General features: G+C 38.4%; 1 protein-coding gene across 2 annotated transcripts; it reads right to left on the bottom strand.

Annotated features, from left to right (window-relative positions):
• Window positions 1–297: 297 nt before the first annotated feature.
• Window positions 298–20,061, bottom strand: LOC146574271 (SPRY domain-containing protein 3-like). Of its 2 annotated transcripts, none has more exons than XM_085273785.1 (11): window positions 19,955–20,061; window positions 18,387–18,533; window positions 18,214–18,289; window positions 13,140–13,264; window positions 12,066–12,198; window positions 11,779–11,967; window positions 6,454–6,603; window positions 4,624–4,681; window positions 3,880–3,999; window positions 3,669–3,793; window positions 298–2,569 (listed from the first exon to the last, which is right to left on the bottom strand). In XM_085273785.1, exons 2-11 carry the CDS (start codon window positions 18,512–18,514, stop codon window positions 2,435–2,437), a joined length of 1,239 nt encoding a protein of 412 aa, XP_085129911.1. In that variant the 5' UTR covers window positions 18,515–18,533; window positions 19,955–20,061; the 3' UTR covers window positions 298–2,434. The 2 variants fall into 2 exon arrangements, with proteins under 2 accessions (XP_085129911.1, XP_085129912.1); XM_085273786.1 differs by having other exon boundaries at window positions 19,917–20,043.
• Window positions 20,062–20,654: the final 593 nt, after the last annotated feature.

Raw genomic sequence — 20,654 nt, 5'->3', positions numbered from 1 at the left:
GAGGGTTTTTTTTTTTTACCTTTATGCTTTGTGTGAACAACTAAGGTGTGTTGCTTAAATCCATGAAGTGCTACAGAGAGAATTGCATTTTATTTATGTAATTAACACATTTTGAACTCTTAAAGAAATATAACCAAAGGAAAGACACCCAGCTGAACTAAAATGATCCATGTAGCAAACAAAAACTGTTGTGAGCCGCCACCCTTATATCACCTTTGGGCTTTTGGAGCCTTGACCTGACTTTTAAAATTAAACCTGAAGGGAAGAGGAAAGAGAAGAATGTAGTCAGTAGTGTGATGACTTTAAATATTTTATTAACATTTTTGGCATATTTATCTGATTGCTTTAAGAGACGACAAGAAAATACAAAAAAGTGAATTTGATATGAAAGAAGAACATATATAAGAAGGGATGTGAGGGCAGGATAGGTCTGTTGCAACAGCTCCTGCTAGACATGGTCACCAAAATGGTTTACAGTACAGGCTGATGTGACAGTATGCTAAACGTTATGTCAGCACACAAGTAGCAGCAATGGAGCATAATTAAATATTTGCTGACCAAAAAGAAACAAAAACATCTGGGATGCACAAGATCCATAAGAAGTTTCTGCCTAAAAACATCTACATGAATCAATTCCAACACCCGCATGGAGGCACTTGTTTGATATCTAAATGTGATCAATATTCTACTGTAAGGTGTTTTGACTTCACTGATTGACGGTGCAACTGCAGCTGATAAAAAGACCTAATTTACAGAACTGGACATAAAATTAAAAACTTTAAATGGTGGCGTTATCAGCAAATGAAGACCCACTGCCATATTTTTATGAACATCTCACAACCTGTAACACAAATGCACCGTCTTCTGCTACAACTTAACTATCGGCAGAGGAAATGTAGAGATTTCTTAACAAAAGACTTTTGTAATAGATTATAGTGGAAAATAATGTGACGCAAGAAAAAAAAGGGTGAACATGAAAACGTTTGGCTGAATTCAAAGTACAGCCCAAGATAACATCACTGCAGAAAAAAAAGACAACATATCATTTTCAAATTTGATTTTCAAATATACCTGAGAGCAGCAAGTAGTATTACAGTATGGCTTCTTTTTACACATTCAGATCTATAGGCCAACAGTCCAACTAGTGAGAAATTCACTTTATGCAAATATAAGGCCTTAATTCTTGCCCTGACAGAGTTTGATAACTGAGAATTGCTCTTCAGAGTTTTCCTTTGGAGACATTTGATATGCATTTCTAAAACACTTAATGATGATCCATAGAAAACACACTCAATATGAGGATTACATAATTTTTTTCCCCCCTGAAAACATCAGAAGTCTCCAATGAGTTTGGCATTTCTTTTCATTGATATAAACATCTGTGATTTTCTTGGTTGGTTGATGGAAAAAAGTAAAGAACATGTATGTAGTTACACTTTGACACCAAGCACTCAAGCATTCAAGGGAAGTGAATAAACAGGACTATGAACCTCATACTGTCACCCAAATCTATTTGAGCTTCTTCCTCTCACATGGTTTTGATTTTAATCATAGCAGATTTTCAAAAAAGGTAAACAGCACAGAGAGTTACAGAAAATTTCTGCTTATTTAAACAGCTTTCAAAAACACAGCAATTAAAGGCCATTAAACAGTTTTGATGTAATTTCAACAAATTGCTATTAAATTTAATTATCTCATAACTGTCAAAGCATGTGGCTTGAACCGTTTCCACAAAATAGGCTGTAATGCCTCCATGTCAGAACAAGCACACATACCTACAAGGAATGGAGCAGCTAGTTTTTCCTGTAAACTCACTGTTCATTTAGTGCACAGCTGTTTCTTTGGAAGACTTTCTGAGGATTTTCTTTCTAAACTACGACTCTCACCACTGAGTGTCAGTAATTCACTGTAAGTAGGAAGAAGCAGCAGAGCTGTGAGGATAAACTCAGGATGGCTGCAGGCTGTGAGAGTGCCATTTGCTGACATGCATTATTGCTGATAAGTAATAGGGTTCATTTGTTAGCTCATGCTCTTTCTGGACTTTCACATTCATTATTCTGTTGAGCCTCTTTTTGACATTTTATGCCCTTTTTTAACTTTAAGATGTTTATGTATTATTGCTACAGCATTACTCCATATTCTTAAAAAATCTCAGATTATTTTAACAATTTTTTAAGATATACAATTTTTAAAAAAGCTATTTTTTAGGCACATATTTAATATTAACTCATAATTCTTATAAAAGTTTTTGCCAGCATATTAACTTATTCTTCCAGCACGAGGGAGCCACACTCAGCTTCTACACTGGAATGACTTTTCCGGGAACATTCTGGAATTTGTTGATTTTTACCATCGGATCTCCAAAATGCACACAAGCTCATTCCCTTGTCCTTGCTCTAATCTCACCATTCAGCTCTCATTTCCTCCACCCTGCTCATCCACTGAGGGGGTGCAGGTCCACTCTGACCTTCTCCCCAGTGCTCATCATGCCAATGGTAGGATAGAAGCCTCCTACAGGTAAGGCCACTTCCCTCCGGCCCACCACTTTTCCATTCCGGGTGAAGAACACCTGAACAACAAAGAAAATATATTAAGACTATCTGCTGGGAAGATGGCATATACAGTACTGTGCAAAAGTTTTGAGCCACCCCTTATTTTTTTATATTTTGCTTCCATATGAGCCAGACTTTACTGCAGTTTCTTAAAGTGCTCTCCAGGCTTTCCAGAGTCTTTCAAAGTTTTTCTTTTTCTACTCTTATTCACTCTAGTCCTCGCACCTCACCATTTTCAGACAAGTTCAAGCAATAAAAAAGTGACCCTAACTCAAGGGATGAACCAGGGTTGTGCCTACACATAACAGATAGCTTAGAAAATAAATAGTTTCAAATGGTATCCTTTTGCACAAGAAAACTCTCACAAAAACACAACTTTTGCTCCCATTTTAGTTGAATCTACATAAAAATGCCAAAGATAACACAGTCTAACAGACATAAAATTGTATATTTGCATTTTTGTACCTACAGTGGTGTTCCCAAAGTGCCATTAGCTGAAAACGTGGCATATGCACTGTGTGTAGTGTTTACTTAAAAAAATGAGCAGATTGTAGAGGATTAAAAAGGAAATAGCAGGTCTAAAAAATATCTACAGCAGATGACCAGTGTATGAAAGTCAAATCCTTAAGAAATAGGAGGAAAAAATCCAGTAAAGACCTGACACAGGACCTGAGAGATGCATCTGACCCTTCAACTGATCCATCTACTGTTCACTGAAACCTCAACAGAAACAGTCTCAGTGGAAGGGTCGCTGTCAAGAAGCCATTCTTAAGGAAGGGAAAAGGCTGGGGTATGCCAAATTACACAAGAACTGGACTGAAAATCGGTGGCAACAGGTCTGAAGGAGTGATGAATCCAGATCATTTTTCAGCATGATAATGATCCCAAACACACTGCCATCTTATCACACTGTGATAAGAAAGAGTGCAGTAAAAGGGGATCATACCAAATACTGACTTTCAAACTCATCAAAACTGTATAAATTCTGTTTTTTCCTTATATACTGTAAATTCATTTATGGCTTTATTGTTTTAATAAACTGCTGCACCTGTTTCCCATTTTCCTATCAAAACGTAAAGAAATGATTCGAATTTTCACACTGTGAAAGGATCTCACCATGACCTTCCTCCCCTCTAAATCTTCTCCCTCATCCTCATCCTCATCTTCATTGTTTGCATACAAATCATTGTGAACCTCAAAGGGCTTAGCAACCCCATCGAAGTCCCAGTCGTCGATCTCATCTGAAAGTACCCAGTAAGAAAGCAAGTCAGAGGCTGCACGTGTGAAGGCACTTTGAAAAACGTGCGAACAATATAAACACGTTCACCTCCGCCATCAATGCTGAAGTCACGCGGAAACATGATGCCGCAGCCCATGATGTCCCCTTCAAGGCAACGCGGCCCAAACGGGTCCCCGACCCCACTGCCGTGGAACAACTTCCCATCATCTATGAAGAACAACAAGGGATCTGATTACAACTTTATTCCACATTAACAGGAGTATTACATAATAAAGAAACAAATGCCGATATCAAGATATAAAACAACATCTCTCATCTGCCAACATGTAACAGTGAACAGTGTAAAGAAATATCCATCGTTCATTTTCCAAAGAAGTGATTCTGGACAAACACACGGCCACTCCAGCAAGCAATTTAGAGTTTCCATTTGACCTGATCTGCATGATTTAGACTGTGGGAGGAAATCAGAGCAACCAGAGGAAACAGACATAGACATAAGGGAGACCATGCACCAATTACACTGAAACAATATCACTCTGAAGTTTACATCTTTTTCCAAGTGCTGGGAGTAAAATAGAGCTACTCAGGAATCAATCAGAAACATTACGTTAATACAACTTAAAGCAATGATCAGGAATAATAACCATTCAGCCCTTTTTAAGATCGCTGGAAACATTTGTTTGGTGCCATTTTCTGTGTCACTGATGGCAACACAATGATTGTGTCCACTACAAAAAACATTGTGACAATGGGACTCAAACATGGGCTTGATTGGAGTTCAGACAGTGACACCTAATCATCCACCATCAGGATCAGACTGAGCACTCTCACCTGCATGATAAGCTATGGACCCTCTGCTCCAACCCGGATGTCTGTTTTTTGGATAGTCCTGAAAATCAAAAAAGAAATTAGCTGTGGCTGATGATGGAATAAATTACTGCTAGGCTGATTGTTTTATTATATACATTTATTTCTCTAAGATGGGATGCTTATCATGACTTTTTTAGACATAATAGACGTCCTAAAGGTGCTGTTCAGAGATGCCCAGCAGAACTCTTGTACTGTTTACAATTATTCAAAGCTGCGAGGGATTCTTTTACCTGAAATAAAACCTGCCTGACGCTGATTTTATAGGTCTATGTTTAGCCTAAATTTAGGTGGTTAAAGTATCCGCACAAAGCCACGTACACAGAGCACTGGAGTGATTGTGTGCACAGTCACAGGTAGAGAAATCGCACGTTGCAGTGAAGAAGATAAGACTGGAACAATACCACAGGCAAGTAAATAGCAGACAGTGACACCAAAAGGAATGCACTATAAACAAGTGTTCCTTTATCCAACATAAGCAATGATTGAGCAACTAGTAACTTAAGCATTTGTTACCTTGAGATGGAGAGAGAGAGAGAGAGAGAGAGAAAGAGAGACCCTTGTTTAGATTTTTGCAGCAAGAGGTAATACTTCCCATCAGCAGACTGATGCATCTCGCAGGAGATGACGGGGGATGGAACTTAACCTCAGGAATGACCGTTTGATGGATTTATAATGCTCCACTAAAACCGCAGACACACTGAGAAAAACAATTCCTGGAAAACAATCAGCACAATGACAGAGCTCTATTCTCCACGACGTCTGACCCGAGGGCACGGCGTGCCCACACACAGTAACTAACAGCAGAGGAGTGAGGGGGAGCTTAATGTCAAGGGTGTCTGCAACAGCAATCCATTACCTCCCAAGCTGAGAGCACTATCCCAGCTGGCAAAGCAGTGGTGCGATTATGAAGAGTGACGCTCAATCAATTAGCGTCCAATAACTAAGAACAGCGAGCACGAGCGAGCTGGCGGAGAACAACGACATCTGAGCCAAACTTCATTTCATATCGCTCATTCAAATGATGCAATCGCTGCAGCCTGAGCAATTATTACAGTGTTTTATTTGTATTAAACAGGATGTGCACAGAGTTCACATGAGGCCAGAGGCAGTTTGTTTTATCTCTGATGTGTAAATATTTAACAGATCTAATTTAGTTTCAAAACACAGGACATCATTTTCCACTTATGTAGGATTTACTCCACATAAATGATCCTGGATGGATGGATGGATGGATGGATGGATGGATGGATGGATGGATGGATGGATGGATGGATGGATGGATGGATAGATAGATAGATAGATAGATAGATAGATAGATAGATAGATAGATAGATAGATAGATAGATAGATAGATAGATAGATAGATAGATAGATAGATAGATAGATAGATAAGCCAGAGGAACTTGTGCAATCATTTTTTGCTAATCTACAATGATTGACTATTTGGAAATATAGAAGAAGTAGGACTAACTTTCCTATTCAGGAGGGCAGTCAGTAAACATGTTAGCATGCATATGGAACAACCTTCTATGGAAAACCAGATGTAGCGGTAAAATGAGACAATATTTATTCTGTTGTTAGCTTTTCCTCTTTCGGTCATCCATCACTTAGACTGGAAACAGTGAGAGCAGTGGGGCAAATGAGGGAGAGCGATGACGAGGTGTTAGAGGGGCAAAGAGAAGTTTTCTTTACTGACAGATAACCACGGTGTGTGTATAGTAAATTAACCCTTGTATCAATGTCAGTGACATGTGATCATTATCGTGATGACTGTAACGAGGAGCCTCTTACCCTGCGTGCCAGCCCCAGTGCAATATAACACTTCTCTCCAGCATCTGTGATCTCCAGCTCATAGTAGTGGAAGCGTGTGTTCAGAGGCCGACGGGCTTGAGCCAAGCCCACATCCACGATGCTCTTCCCTTTCCCTACGTACTCCAGCAGCTGCAGACATGACCCATCAGACATGTTAAACATGCACAGCTAGTAGGAGAAGTCATATAATATTACATGCAGACATTACTTTGAAAACAGTATCAAGATGAATCTGATTAGGTAGCAAGGTACTTTATACCTTTAAATATGAAAAATGTGTCTATAGGTAATTTTAAAGGATAAAATAAACATGAAGTTGTATTTCACTCTTATACATAAATCCCCAAGCACCTAAACACAATTTCTGTCAATTCACCACATTCAGGATTTGGTGTCAGTGCGCCCCAGGGTGGCTGTGGCTACAATGTAGCTTGCCATCACCAGTGTGTGAATGTGTGTGTGAATGGGTGGATGACTGGATATGTAAAGCGCTTTGGGGTCCTTAGGGACTAGTAAAGCGCTATATAAATACAGGCCATTTACCATTTATTTATTTGGTGCTACAGCTGACTAGAGGCGAGTTACATTATCAAGCTTCCCTAGTGCTGCAGTTACATTATGTTTAAGCACATGGCATTATCTCAGAATCGAGTAACTAAAGTCCTGCCAGATTTCCAACGTAACTTCTGTTCTGCTAATCTCAAAAACACAGTGAGGTCCATATGTTTTTTAAACAAAGGCACAATGTTGGTGCAGACATTTAGATTTGATTCAACAAAAGTTGAATGGCTGTTTGGGAAACAGCCATTTTAATACACAGTCCCTCACTTTAAGATGATAAATATTAATTTAGCATATCAAAGCAACACAATTATGAATACAAGGATTTTTTTTTCGAGGATGAAACCTCTTTGCAGTCTTGGACTGCCAGAAGTCTAGAAGCCATGGACCAAATGCCGTTTCCTTTCTTGAAATGCTCTGCCAGGCCTGAACTGCAGCCGCCTCCAGTTGCTGCTTGTTGTCTCTGCATTAAGTTAATACATTTCTTTGCCTTATGAAACTTTTGGGTTACTTCTGCAGTATGGTCATTATCCGTATCCTTCAGAATTGATCCTTTTACTTCTATCAGCAGTCAGATCATCAATAAACCCTCTCTATTTACATTCAAGTGTCTCCTGACTGTAGACTTACGTCCTCGAAAGTGTTCTTCACTTGGCTAGATGTTGTTGTTGTTTTTCTTAAACATGGATATAATTCTGTCATCATGTACTTTAGTTATCTTTGGTGGCCTTTCAGGCTTTCTGGTGTTGCTGAGCTGGTCATTCCTTCTTTTTAAGAATGTACTGTTGATTTTGGCCTCTCCTGAAGTTTTTTTTCCCATTTCTCTGCCATCTATTTTGGATTTTCAACCCAACAATGGTCTCCCTCACTTGTGCTGCCATGTCCCTGGACCTTGTATTGAGAATTTCAGAGAACAGATACAAAATGCAAATTCATCTGCGTTATATATTTTGAATATTGAGTGAACAGACTTCACCCGGCCATAAAACGGTTTATCAGTCCAATTACTTTTGTGCCTCTGTAAATGAGGGACCATGTAGAAAATGGTATGGTTAATGCCACATTTTTGCTAAACCCCTTGAATTAAATCTGAAAATCTGCACTTCACAACATCTTGGTTGTTTTGTTTATAACAGTTGTTTGTTACAAAGACCAAAATTACATAACAAAAACGTGTTACTGTCCAAAAACATGGACCTACCTTTACATGAATCACTACTTTCAGAATTTATTGCAAAAGCTTTGGAAGCCTACAGAGATTACTGAGACGTTCCAAAATAATTTCTCCAATAGTTGAATTTAAACAGCGTTGCTTTAGTCAAGTGGGTGGTCAGTCAAATTGCATGTGTAACTCTGACAGCTTAAAAGACAAAACTGGAGAAAGAAAGTTTATCCGAATGATTATAACCACTACATTATATTTGACTGCTAGTGCAAGCATGTCTGATTCTGCACCAGCTTGATTACAGCTTCTGTTTCAGGTTGCTATAAACATTCGCTAAAGAGAGAGCATGTTTCCATCTAACATTAATGCAAGAAGAAACCAGTGTTACACGAACCAGTCAAGCTAAAGTTCATATCCATATCTAAGACCTTTGACCTTTTGGATATGAAACACTACCACTTATTTTATCTTGGAAATTTTGTTAGAATTACTGAGGCCAAGTGAACATCTATACCAAACTTCATGAAATTCCCAAAGGGTATTCAGAGCTGGCTGATGGACGAGCTGAAAACTTAACGCTTCGGTTGTCGCTGGTAAAACCCAGGCTGCAACGCTGTGCGTATCTTTCTTTCTATGACAGAAATTAATTTGTCATCTCTGCATTTAACTGTCTGGGTACGAAACAGGGGCTGCCCTGTTTCGTACATGCAGCCAAGAAACTCAGCCCTACTAATTTCATTCTCTCTCCACAGGACCCATTAAAATGTCATCAGAGCAGATGAGGACATGTGCACATAATATGACCATCTGAAGATACCTTCATTAGTTAAAAAAGCCAGAAGTGCTCTGCCTAAAATCTCATTAAAAATAAAACAGTTACCCAGTGAACTCCTTTTTTTTTTTTGTCACAACGAACAAGTGGGATTAAATTTTTATTATGATGCCATTTTGCATTCTTAAATCTTATCTAATTTATTATTTGTTAAATCAGTATTTACCCCTGATTAAGTTCTGGAGAAGTTGAATTTTTTTTGTTCTTCTTTTTTCCCCTCACAGCTATCATCTGGATTACAGCTGCTAGTTAATCATTCAGTAACCTATAAATACCTGTGCCGATTTCAGCTCATGACAATATTGAACTTGATGATATAATATTGTTGTGAAAAACGAAAATGAGATTCAAGTAGATAAAGAAACCCAAACATCTGAGGAATTAGTTCTGATTGAATACAATCTTAAAAGTCCTGCGGCGTTCTTACTGATACCACTGGCAATGATCCACTGTTGCTGTTGTCAGTAGCAACAAAATAAAGTGAGTAACAGAATGATACTAACGTGACACATAATACCAACAACTCCATACCTACTGCAGTAAAGCAAAAGCAAGACCCAGCAGCAGACAGACATGTGCCACAGCGGATGTCTGTCTGCGTGCCCACACACAGCCATTCAACTTTTGTTGAATCAAATCTAAATGTCTGCACCAACATTGTGCCTTTGTTTAAAAAACATATGGACCTCACTGTGTTTTTGAGATTAGCAGAACAGAAGTTACGTTGGAAATCTGGCAGGACTTTAGTTACTCGATTCTGAGATAATGCCATGTGCTTAAACATAATGTAACTGCAGCACTAGGGAAGCTTGATAACTGCCCATCTGTATATGGAGATTCACATAGAATGGCTTTAATTTAAGATAAAGGTTGATCATCTCAGTCTTTTATAGTTAGTCTGACTAATGCATGCGCATGTTAACCCATTTAGGTATTTGCTAAGCAACATGAAGACATCGCAAGATATTGTTCATATTTTGATTTTTGTGGCTAAAATGAGAAATTACTGTCACTAAATAAAAATGATATGATGCTTTTAGAAGGTGTTGTAAGTACATAAATGCTACAAATGGGTCACTTTATCACACTGACAGATGGTTGCTAGGCTCTTTGATAACATCTGATATAGATAAGAATATTTAGGGACCTAAGCTGTGCCTGTGTGCTGATTCTGATTGCTCAACTATTGATTGTGTAAGCGAAGTTCACAAACATATATTATAGTCAGACTCTATAAAGCTAAAAAGTATTGCTATAGAGCTAGGATGCATAATCAAAACGATGAATCCTTGCAATGCTGTGTGTGAAATCCTCAAGAGGCTTAGCCTTTTACCAAAGGACCATAACATTTTTTTTCTTAAAGACCTGTCTGGTTAAATAAATTAAAAAAGAACTTTAAAACTCGTTGTGCTTTTGGCATCCTAGTGCTATCCTTAACTTGTGTTCCTGAAGGTCAGGCTGGCTGTTCATGCTGCAGCTTGCAGGCCCTGCACTTACACAGGAGAGGGCCATGTTTTTAGAAATAATGGATAAACAAATGTGCGGGTGGCATGGAGGTTACTCTAAGAGTGCAGTTTTTGTGTGTATCAACTGCTGAGTCAAACAAAAACATTGCAGCCAAGCAGTCAAGGGGGGGGGGGGGGGGGGGGGGGGTGGCAAATGTAGAAAGCCAGAGTTGTCATTGAACAGCTTGGAGAAAATGTTGCTTATTTTTCTATTGCTTTGTTTCACTTTAGTACTTCTTGTCTTTACAATCTTGAGTATTGCAGTCACAATTTCTGTCACAACATCAACGTTTTGGTTGTAATGTGGGTGATGATGCACTAATTCCATCAATGATATTATACATGTGAGCACATTTCTTATGTTAACTCTTTAATTCAAAGCCCTCTTTTAAAGGAATATACATGCACTGAATAAATGGTTTATAGCACAGTATAGTTTAGCTGTACCCAGCCACATGGGCATAAACGTATAGTATTTGTCACCAGTTGCTACAGCTTCTTAAAGGTTTAGAGCCAGTATTTAACCACAAAGTGAAAGTCTTTTGATTTAGAATCTGTTTTGTGAAAGTGTCCTGGGTTAAGAGCATTAACTTGTTTTATGATGACAGAAGAAACCAGAGATCCTAGAGAAAACCAGCACAAGCCCAGGTGACTATTTGGTAACCACTGAGCCATCGTAATAGTTACAAACAGTTACTGTACTGCTATAAAGTTATATATTATCCTGTTTGCCTCTATTCATGATAATTAATTAATACTTAGATAAAGGCTTACACCACATAACATTATGTTATATTTTTTAATTGATTCTCTTACTTTAAATCACTTTAAGAAGACTCAGATGGTGTCTGAACATGCTGGATCTCGCAAGGGTTAGTTAGGGTTAGAGTCATGATTCTTCCTGATTTAGCAATAACATGATGGACAGTTTGAAAAGATTACCACATCCAGTTCAGCAGAACCAGACAACACTGTATGTTTGATCTACATTTTCTTTTTCCTACATTACTTACAATACAGCTCTGACAGTCTATTATACACTATTTTAGTGTATTATGCCATTAGCTGCCAATATAGCTCCAAGCTGCTATCCTCAAGAGACATATGAAGCTCCGTTCATTTTCTATTCCACACCACCTGATATTTTTCATTATCTACGCTGCTTTGTTGCTCAGTGAAGTGGCTCATGTTAGGCAATTTAGCATCACATCCTCAAGGCCAACCTGTTCCAAAGGACTTACCGTGCCAGTGACCTTGACATCATGGAGACGAGCCCAGTCCTCTTCGTGACTGTCAACTATCATCTGTCCATCATCCTCCTCCATTCCCCATTCAGCATTCAGGTCCAGCAGCACTTCTTCACCTAAAGAGTGCATCCCCACTGCAGGGTAGAGACCATCGGGAGATGCTGGGATCTCCACATTGCCAACCTGAGCACACAATCAGACAGTTTTTAAGAGATTAGCAGCGAGAATATATGAAATCTGTGTAAAGTGATACAAAGGCACTTATGGGGTGCACTACTTACTTCGTGACCATTCTTGGTGAAAAACACTGTTAACTGTCCATCTTCACCATCTAGTGATATTCCACAACCGATTCTGTCACCTCTGCAGCATTTTGGACCAAACTGCTGTCCTACAGTGTTGCCATTATACAGCCTGCAGAGAGACAAAAAGGAGAGGCCATTTACCTCGCTACAGTCACTGTTTCTATCTTTACAAAAAAATAAAAAAAATCAGATGAAAACGCCTTAAGTCATTGATCTAAGGATCTAAGGTACTGCATTATGTGCAACTGTAAAAGTAAGAAGTTGTGTCATAATCCAGCGGTCCCCAACCCCCGGGCCTCGGACCAGTACCGGTCCGTGAGTCGTTTGGTACCAGGCCGTGAGCGTTGAGGCTCAGGTGTGAAATGTATAGTTTTCAGGGTTTTTATCGGTTTTCAGCATTATTTTGTTATCGTTTTTATCGTTTACTCTGTTTTCCTGGGTCTTTTCACGTGTGTTATGAATAAATTTTATTTTTTTCGGTACCGGTAATAGTTTTATTTTGTTGTATTTATCCGCGACACCTTAAAGGCCGGTCCGTGAAAATATTGTCGAGCATAAACCGGTCCGTGGCGCAAAAAAGGTTGGGGACCGCTGTCCCTATCTATGTCTCGCTCTCTTTCTCTTTCCAATCATTTACTGTCAAAGCTCAAACAAAAACACACGATATAAAACTGAAAACTAATGATCCAAAAAAACTAAAACATGCTTGTGTACAGCTGATGGCTTTCAGTTCCAGGTCAGTGTGCCCTTGGTAAGTTTTCATCACTTTGCACTTCATTCTTTTGAAGGGAACATACAGGAAACCTTCACAAAGTACATAACCACACCTGCTCAATAAATCCTGATGTACAGATCGACTATTCTTCGTCCAGTTGCTGAAAGCATTTTATTCTGCTCCTTCAGGCTGTTCCCAAAAGTATTCAAACGAAAGTGCTATGTTTCTGGTTCCTCAATCATGACTGACACATGAGCACACACTGCTAAAAGTGCTTTAATGTGGAGCATATCCATATCATGAATGTAACTGTAAAGAAAATAATTGTCACATACTTGCCATCATCAGCATGGAAAGCCACAGAATTTGGTAGCCAGCCTGGTTGATGATCCAGTTTGTAAAACTGAGGCACCAAACCGACAGCAATCATTCCCCTCACTCCTGTTTCGATTATAGTCACCTGAAAAGACCAAAAGCACTTTTACCATCTATTAAAATCACTTTTTAATGGCAATAAGAAGAAAGTGTGTGGTCCTTCTAGCTGCTCCTAAATCCAAAAGCTTTGAAACAACCTGCAACAGAATCAGTGACTTTTGTTAAACTGCTTCCTGCAACACAATGATCTTGTCTTTTTTTAACTGAGAATTATTATCATTACTCATCTTGTACTATATTTCATATTAACTTGTTGAGCTTTGCATTTTTGTGTCCTATGTTCTTATCTTTAAACTTTATCTTAAATGTGACTTATATTTTTTAGTTTTGTCTTTTTTTGCCTTTTGAATTTTCAATTCCATTTTCAAATGTGATATAGAAACAAAGTTATTATACCGGTACTTTGAAATGTAAAGATGCTTTTATAAAAAAAAGTGAGACAGTGTTTAGAAGAGCTGCAGTATGAGACCAAGCAGGGAGGTTAAAGGATGCATATGCATATCTTGTCTTATGGTGGCAGTTGGAGGACAAGGCCAATTTAATCACTAAGAAAAAGACACATGTTCAGAAATAACCAGGATTTAAGCTAATTCTTGCATAATGTATTGTAATGCTGATGACTAAAAGAGATGTTAATGACTAGCATGTTTAGCATGTTAATATTTGTATAATATAATACATGTAAAATATTGTATTTAGAACCAATATGAACCTGGTTCTAATGGAACGTTAGTACTTTTGCGCCAACATAAACATCTTTTGTTTATGAGTCCTTATTGAGTCATAAAGTAAAGAACAGCACTAAAACAAATGCTGATGGATATCTGATCATGTATATCCTGTTGTTATTAATACATTTTATTCAACGTGGTTTTACCTACTAGTTAAGAGTTTTTAAGTATTTTATCACAGCACAGAAACTGATCTGAAAAACCAACTGCTAGGGTCCTGCAGGTTTGTTTGCCTCTACTGCAGATTTTTTACATGCTGTTACATGTTTTATTTTGGACTTGCACTCTTCGTCTTTTCACTTCATAACGTTTCCAAACCAACTTGATCCCAGATCTTTGTACAACCCCACACGATGGTTCAAAGTGAATACTCTTAAGTAACGAGCTGGGCTGCACCACTGTTATGATAACTAAATGGTGACCATATGTCATCATCCCCGGGGAACTCTTAAAGGACACAATGCAACTGAAGCACTGCTGGCAAATCCAGGGCAAAGAGAAAAGGAAACTTTTTAAGTTTTTCCCATGACCTCAGCACTCATCTCCTGAGAGTAAGAAGCAATATTTATTTCTTTTTTTGTTCTACTGGAAAACATGTGGGTGAACCCTAAAATCTGCAATCAGGCCAACAATTAGCATCCACTTAATCATTAATTAGTTGAAAAGCCCATTTGTGCAAATTGTATTCTTCTTCCTCCTCCAAGGTAACTCCCTGTATGGGAGTGAGTCACTAGGGTGAAGCACATGAAAGTATCAGTCTTGAGGGCTGGTTACTTTTTCACTCTACGTCAGAGCAAGCAGGATGTGTGTGTGTTGGCAAGTTTGAACATGGCAGATTCTGATACATTCACTGTCCTGGGATTTTTATGTTGTACAGTATGTAGATTACCAGAAAATGTAAAATAAATACAGGGTGCATGACTTGAAATGAGCTGTGACTATTTGAACTATGAACTGATTTGTCAGGGATTAAGTGACTGAATCATCAGACTCAACAGCTCAAAAGTTACCACCGAAACTTAAACACTGAGTATCTGTTTTTCTTTTTTTAAATTACAAAACAAGTATAATGGAGACCCAACTGGGTACTTTTGCTGGTGCTGATTAAAGAAGTTTTCAAGTAAACGATCAGAATCAGAATCTATTGATGCTGACAGTAAAATCTGGCAGCCCTACGAAGAAAGAGGCATTTTGTAGCCTTCGAGTAAACAAACATATCCTTAAAAAACTGCATGCTGAAGATGGCAAATACTAGCCTACGTAGTTAGCTGGCAAAATTGACAATCATTTGCTAGAAATGTGAAGTTTGATTTTGCAAATATTTTTCTAGAATACTCACAATAATTAAAAAAAATCAGTTTTTTAATTAAATGAAATGACACTAGCTACCTTTAGATAAAGTGCGTTTTCTTCTTTGTAGCATGAATTATGATTAAATGTGATTGCTATCATGTACTGAAGCTTCAAGAACAAATATTTTGAACCATGGGATCTTTCAAGGTCCTCCCTTGATTCAAAAACATAGGTTCAAAAGAAAAAATGAACCCTCAAGTGAAACCTGGTAAACTGAATGAGCTGTGGCTGAAAATTACAGCTACTGGAAATATGTACAGTGTTGTTTCAAAAACATGCAGGTATGACTTTGAGAATTTGGCTTCAACAGCACAGAATGTAAAAAAACAAAACAAAGGAAAAACCTGCCAAGTGATTCCACAAATCACCACTGCAAGCTGAAACATCTTCGTTTCTCAAAGGCATCATTTTTCCATGAAGTTTCATGATTCATCTCTCATCATGACTCCAAAAACGAAAGGGACCTGCCAAGTCTTCTTGTGTCACACAAAATAAAGAGGGAGTGCCAAGACTGAACTTCCTATTACACAGTTTCAAAATTAAATGTACAAGAAATTAATGTTTGTATTTTTCAGCCACACAGTGACTGTGGATGTTTGATCCTTTGACAACCACCAAAATGAATCATCCATCCAATCGTCTATCTATCTTCTGCTGATTTTCTGGGTTCGGGTTGTGGGGACAGCATTATAAACAGAGAAGCCCAGATTTCCCTTTCCCCAGCCATGTCTTCCAGCTCATCCGGGTGGGGACACCCATAGGTGTTCCCAAGCAGACAAAGAGATATAATCTCGTCAGCGAGTCCTCAGACTGCACTGTGGGCTCCTTCCAGTAGGTTGTGCTCGAAACACCTCACCTAAGAGACATCCTACTCCAAGCCACTCATGGTGACCAACGACCAAGCTCCTCATAGAAGCTATAGAAACTCTATACAGTCCAGCCACCCTTAAAGGGAACTCATTCCCGCTGCTAATATCCATAACCTCATTCTTTCAGTCACTACCCAGACAATAGGTGATGGTAGGAATCTAACGCTAACCGATGGGTAAAACACAGCCTCACCTTTACACTCATAATAACACACAATTGATAATCAATTTTTTCTCACCTTTAGGAGTCTGTCTATTCTGTTTAACAGTTCATGCGTCACTCGTGAACTCATAATCTTTTCATATATATATATTAAAAAACGACTCATTGTTGAAACTCTGCATCATTGTGCTTTGAGCTTTTAGTGTCATCTTGTAGCATTAACACTTGAGAGAGTCGATACCTGGTAAAGCACCTAGCCACATGACTACACTATTTACAATAAAGCTATCAGATTACAATCACAGGCAACCTCATACTGTATGTAAGTAATACTTAATAAAATCCTATGACAATTACAAGGTTTTATTTCTTCTAGCTACTCTTTGTTTAATGTGTACAATTACACAATTGTGCAGTTGTAGGCTCAGTGTATAAATGAGCAGTTTATAAAATGTGCTGATAACTTCTTGCATTCCCAGAAACACTGCATGTTACTATATAGTGAGTGAGAGAAAGCCTTGCTGGCTGTAAACTCCCTCTGGCGCTAACAGTCCAACAACAGGTGCAAAGCATGGAAGAGGAGAGGAGAATATTTTTTACTTTTTTTTTTTACATATTTGAAAAAATAAGAATAAATTACTGTAGCAACAACCAAATCGAAACAATTAAAAATTAAACAGAAATTATTATTAATTTGTACTGTTGTCAATGTATTTTTGTGCATTCATATTGATTGAGTGGCCTGAACACAGACAGACTCTGTATGAATACTGAGAGTTTTAAATATACTGCTGAATATTTTACAAGTGCCTGATGATTAGATTCAGTTACTTTCAGGCTCAGACAGGACCACCATTTCTGTTCCTTAACACCACACAAAAGAAGTTCTTCTGTGCACAATCACTTTCATTACTTGAACGTAACTTCCACATCAATTAAACTGCATACTGCGGAATGAACACATAATATATTCAAGTCTTCTAAAATTGCACTGTCATGTGGAAACAGGCCCACGGCTTTTTTATTAACGCTGAACTACAATGACAGCGCAGTAAAAATACATTTAAAACATTTTTTGTTCAATACCCAATTGGGTTTTGTGAAATGTGAAAACCTCCATTCACAGAGGTCATAACTGAGAGAAGCCTACACTAGAGAAAGTCTACAGAAGTCTTCGATTTAAAAAAAACAAACAGTGAAAACAGTCCAGCTCAGAAATGAAGAGGGTGGCAGAAAACTTGTTGGACTTTCCAACATTACATCATCAACTAATCAACAGTAAGAGTGAACTCACAGCAGGCAATCCACACTGTGTCTGAGCATGTTTAACCCCCCTAAGATCAGTGTGTTTGGCCAGTGTGAGTGTGAGAAAAACTGGGCACAGGTACAGTTCAGTTGGCAGGGAATTAGTGTATGAGCATGGGAATAATAGTTTTATTACAAAGAGCTTGTTAATTTCTAATTAACAGATGTACAGGTAAGGTGAGAGGACAGTGTGTGACCACTTTCAAAAGTCAATTAGAGAGAGAGAGAGCAAGTTTCTGAGACAAATTGAAGCGTACACACACCCGTTTCTTTAGGTGTAGTGTGAGTGTATGACAGCAGACGAGAGGGGAAATCCATGAAATGATGCCTGATGTGAATACACCCAAGAATGGTTCCCAACTGTGGCCATTAAAACCATATAGCTGGTCCCAATTTCAGTTCTTTAATGTGGCAATCAATCCAAGATATCATGGTTATGGACACGTACATTGTGTTGCAGAATAGGCAAGACAAGTGAAAACACAAACATCAGCGAGGTTACAAAAATGATCACAATGGTGTTTTAAGTAAACGCATAAGTTGGTGCACTTACTTCAAAATAGCGGTTTCTTTTCGACAGTGGCCTGGCCGCCACAAAGCAGCCAACTTCATCTGAATTCCCATGATACCTACAAAGAGATCCATAATAATCAGCACTTAAGTGAAATCGGATGCCAAATCAGTAGAAAGGTTCTCTTCCATCTCCCAAAGTGGCATTGCTTTTACCTGAGTACGTCACCATCTCTCAACATCCTTTTGAGTCTCTCCCGGTAACGCACAGCTCGCACCTCACGAATTTCTCGTATTCGCCTCCTCCAGTTTAGAAAGCGATAATGAAGGTTTATGTCGTCCATGTCTGAAAACCATCACAATCTAGAACACAAAGAGCACATCTGAGATAAAATACTTGGTTTTAAAACACCAAAAGTTACTGTAAAAGTGGACCACTCCACCAAATTATGAAAAAGAAGTGTTGTTATGCTGACTCTATCGTTTACAAGGCACAGAGGTTTAGTTACTATATAACTGACATGAGTTTATGAGGAAAAAATAAATATAAATGCAGTCACCAAAAGTATAAGTTTGGGAAATTCAGGGGCAGCACAGGACCTCCTTAATAAAACAGTAATGATTTCTGACCACAATATTGTGCAATCAAACAATACGAAGGACTTGGGTTTGATCCTCAGGCCAAACCCTTCCTGTGAGGAGACTCTGTTTTTCCGTTCACATTTAATCCTACTTTCCAAAGACAAGCAAAGGCCTGGACAGGGACTTCACCCTGCCAACAGGCACGAACGTGAGCCCCCCCATTGTGTTGGCCCGTGACGGACAGGTTTTTCCCGTGGGCGACCTACACGCTAACCGAACTGGGGCTGACTCAAGAATAGACTGTCTCATCTCAAGATTCCCATGAATACATGACTCCCAGATTCACTTTGTCTCTTGCTCACTTTTCTTTATTACGTGCTGATAATATAAAGGCAAATCACTTACTAGTAAAAGGATGCGAGTACACATATTTTTTCCTAAACTATACTTTATTCTTATAATATTCAGATTACTATCAAACACGACAAAAAACTGAAACTGAAAAGCTTAAAAAGCAGGAGTTGAAACAGAAAGTTTTGTATTATAAATGACAAATAGATTTGCACTTCACCTGTTAGTTACCCAATCGGCTGATGTCTCAGGTCTACCTCGGTGATACTACTTTCTAATATTATAAGAATATTATAAGAAAGTAATAATATCAAGTCTATAATCAAAGCCGTGCCGACTCACGTGACATTACACACAAAGTTATATTTTTCTTTTTTGAAATTCAAATTCACCCTTTACTATAGAGGTATATTTGTCGTGAACGGTGATGTGGATATTTTCTTTTCACTGAGTCAGAGGTGGGTCATTATACAGACATGCGCAGAGTTGAAAAAGTCTAAAAATGCTGCCATACACTACTGAAACCTTTGTAAAATACGAGTCACTATCATGCATATAATATATATGCGTGCGTTTTTTTGTTTTGCCAAAGAAAATAAATATGAAAGCCGTAAGGTCGTACTATCACTTTGTTTCCTGCCTTTTAACCACTACGATTTACTAATTTACGAGCCTTCCCCAAACACGACACTGCATTTCCCAAACTACAGACAGGACTCTGTTGGCCGGCTAGCTGCTTCAGCGCCACAACATTATGTCGCTTTGTGGCTGATTATATGACGTAAACATGGATACAATAGAGTTTATACCCACACTATTCAAAGTCCTCCTGTCTTATAATGATTCCTTACTGTTTTATAACTTGTAACGCGTCGTTCTTCGGCTTTTCTTCCAATTTTAAGGAGGTGAACTATGCCACTTTATGCAAAGCCAGCGCTGTCGGAAGTTCCGCCTCCTCGACCAATCAAACGTGAGGATGAATACGGAGAGAAATATTTAACCTGCGCAGTGCCGTGAGACAGCGATGCCGTTTGTAGTTTTTTTTATTTTCCCCCTTTTGATTTTACAGTTTGCGTTTTTTACGTCTACATCCAACTCTCTTTGCATATGATAAGAAAAGAAGTAGCGTGACCGACTCAACAATACTTTAAAAATAAAATAAAATATATGTTTTACTTTATAAATGGTTGGTTTTGCTTTATTTGACCAGGTAGGTAATTATTTTGCTCCTAGGAACAGACTCTGAAGTATTGGTTTTAGAGCATACAAAACGATGTTGAGATGTAGGCTGGGTACCCTGCTGAACATTCCCCTGCAGATACAAGTGGTCCTTGATATATATATATATATATATATAAAAATCAAAATACCATATATATTATTGTCTAAGGAGCTTGGAAAGAAAAGCATCTGGACCTCTTTTAGTTTCTTGAAACTTCTCATCTGAGAAGCTTCTTCAGATCTAAGAGCAATTGGTGGAGAATCCCAGCTTTTTAAGCCCTATTGGGAGTGTACCTAAGAGGGTCCGGGACCCTGGTAATTCTTAGTTTT

Source organism: Mchenga conophoros, linkage group LG5, assembly GCF_057382185.1.
Source record: "Mchenga conophoros isolate Kocher_MC1m ecotype Shallow Benthic linkage group LG5, M_conophoros_male_GT1.1, whole genome shotgun sequence".
NCBI lineage: Eukaryota > Metazoa > Chordata > Actinopteri > Cichliformes > Cichlidae > Mchenga > Mchenga conophoros.
This window is presented reverse-complemented; position numbering and strand designations above follow the sequence as displayed.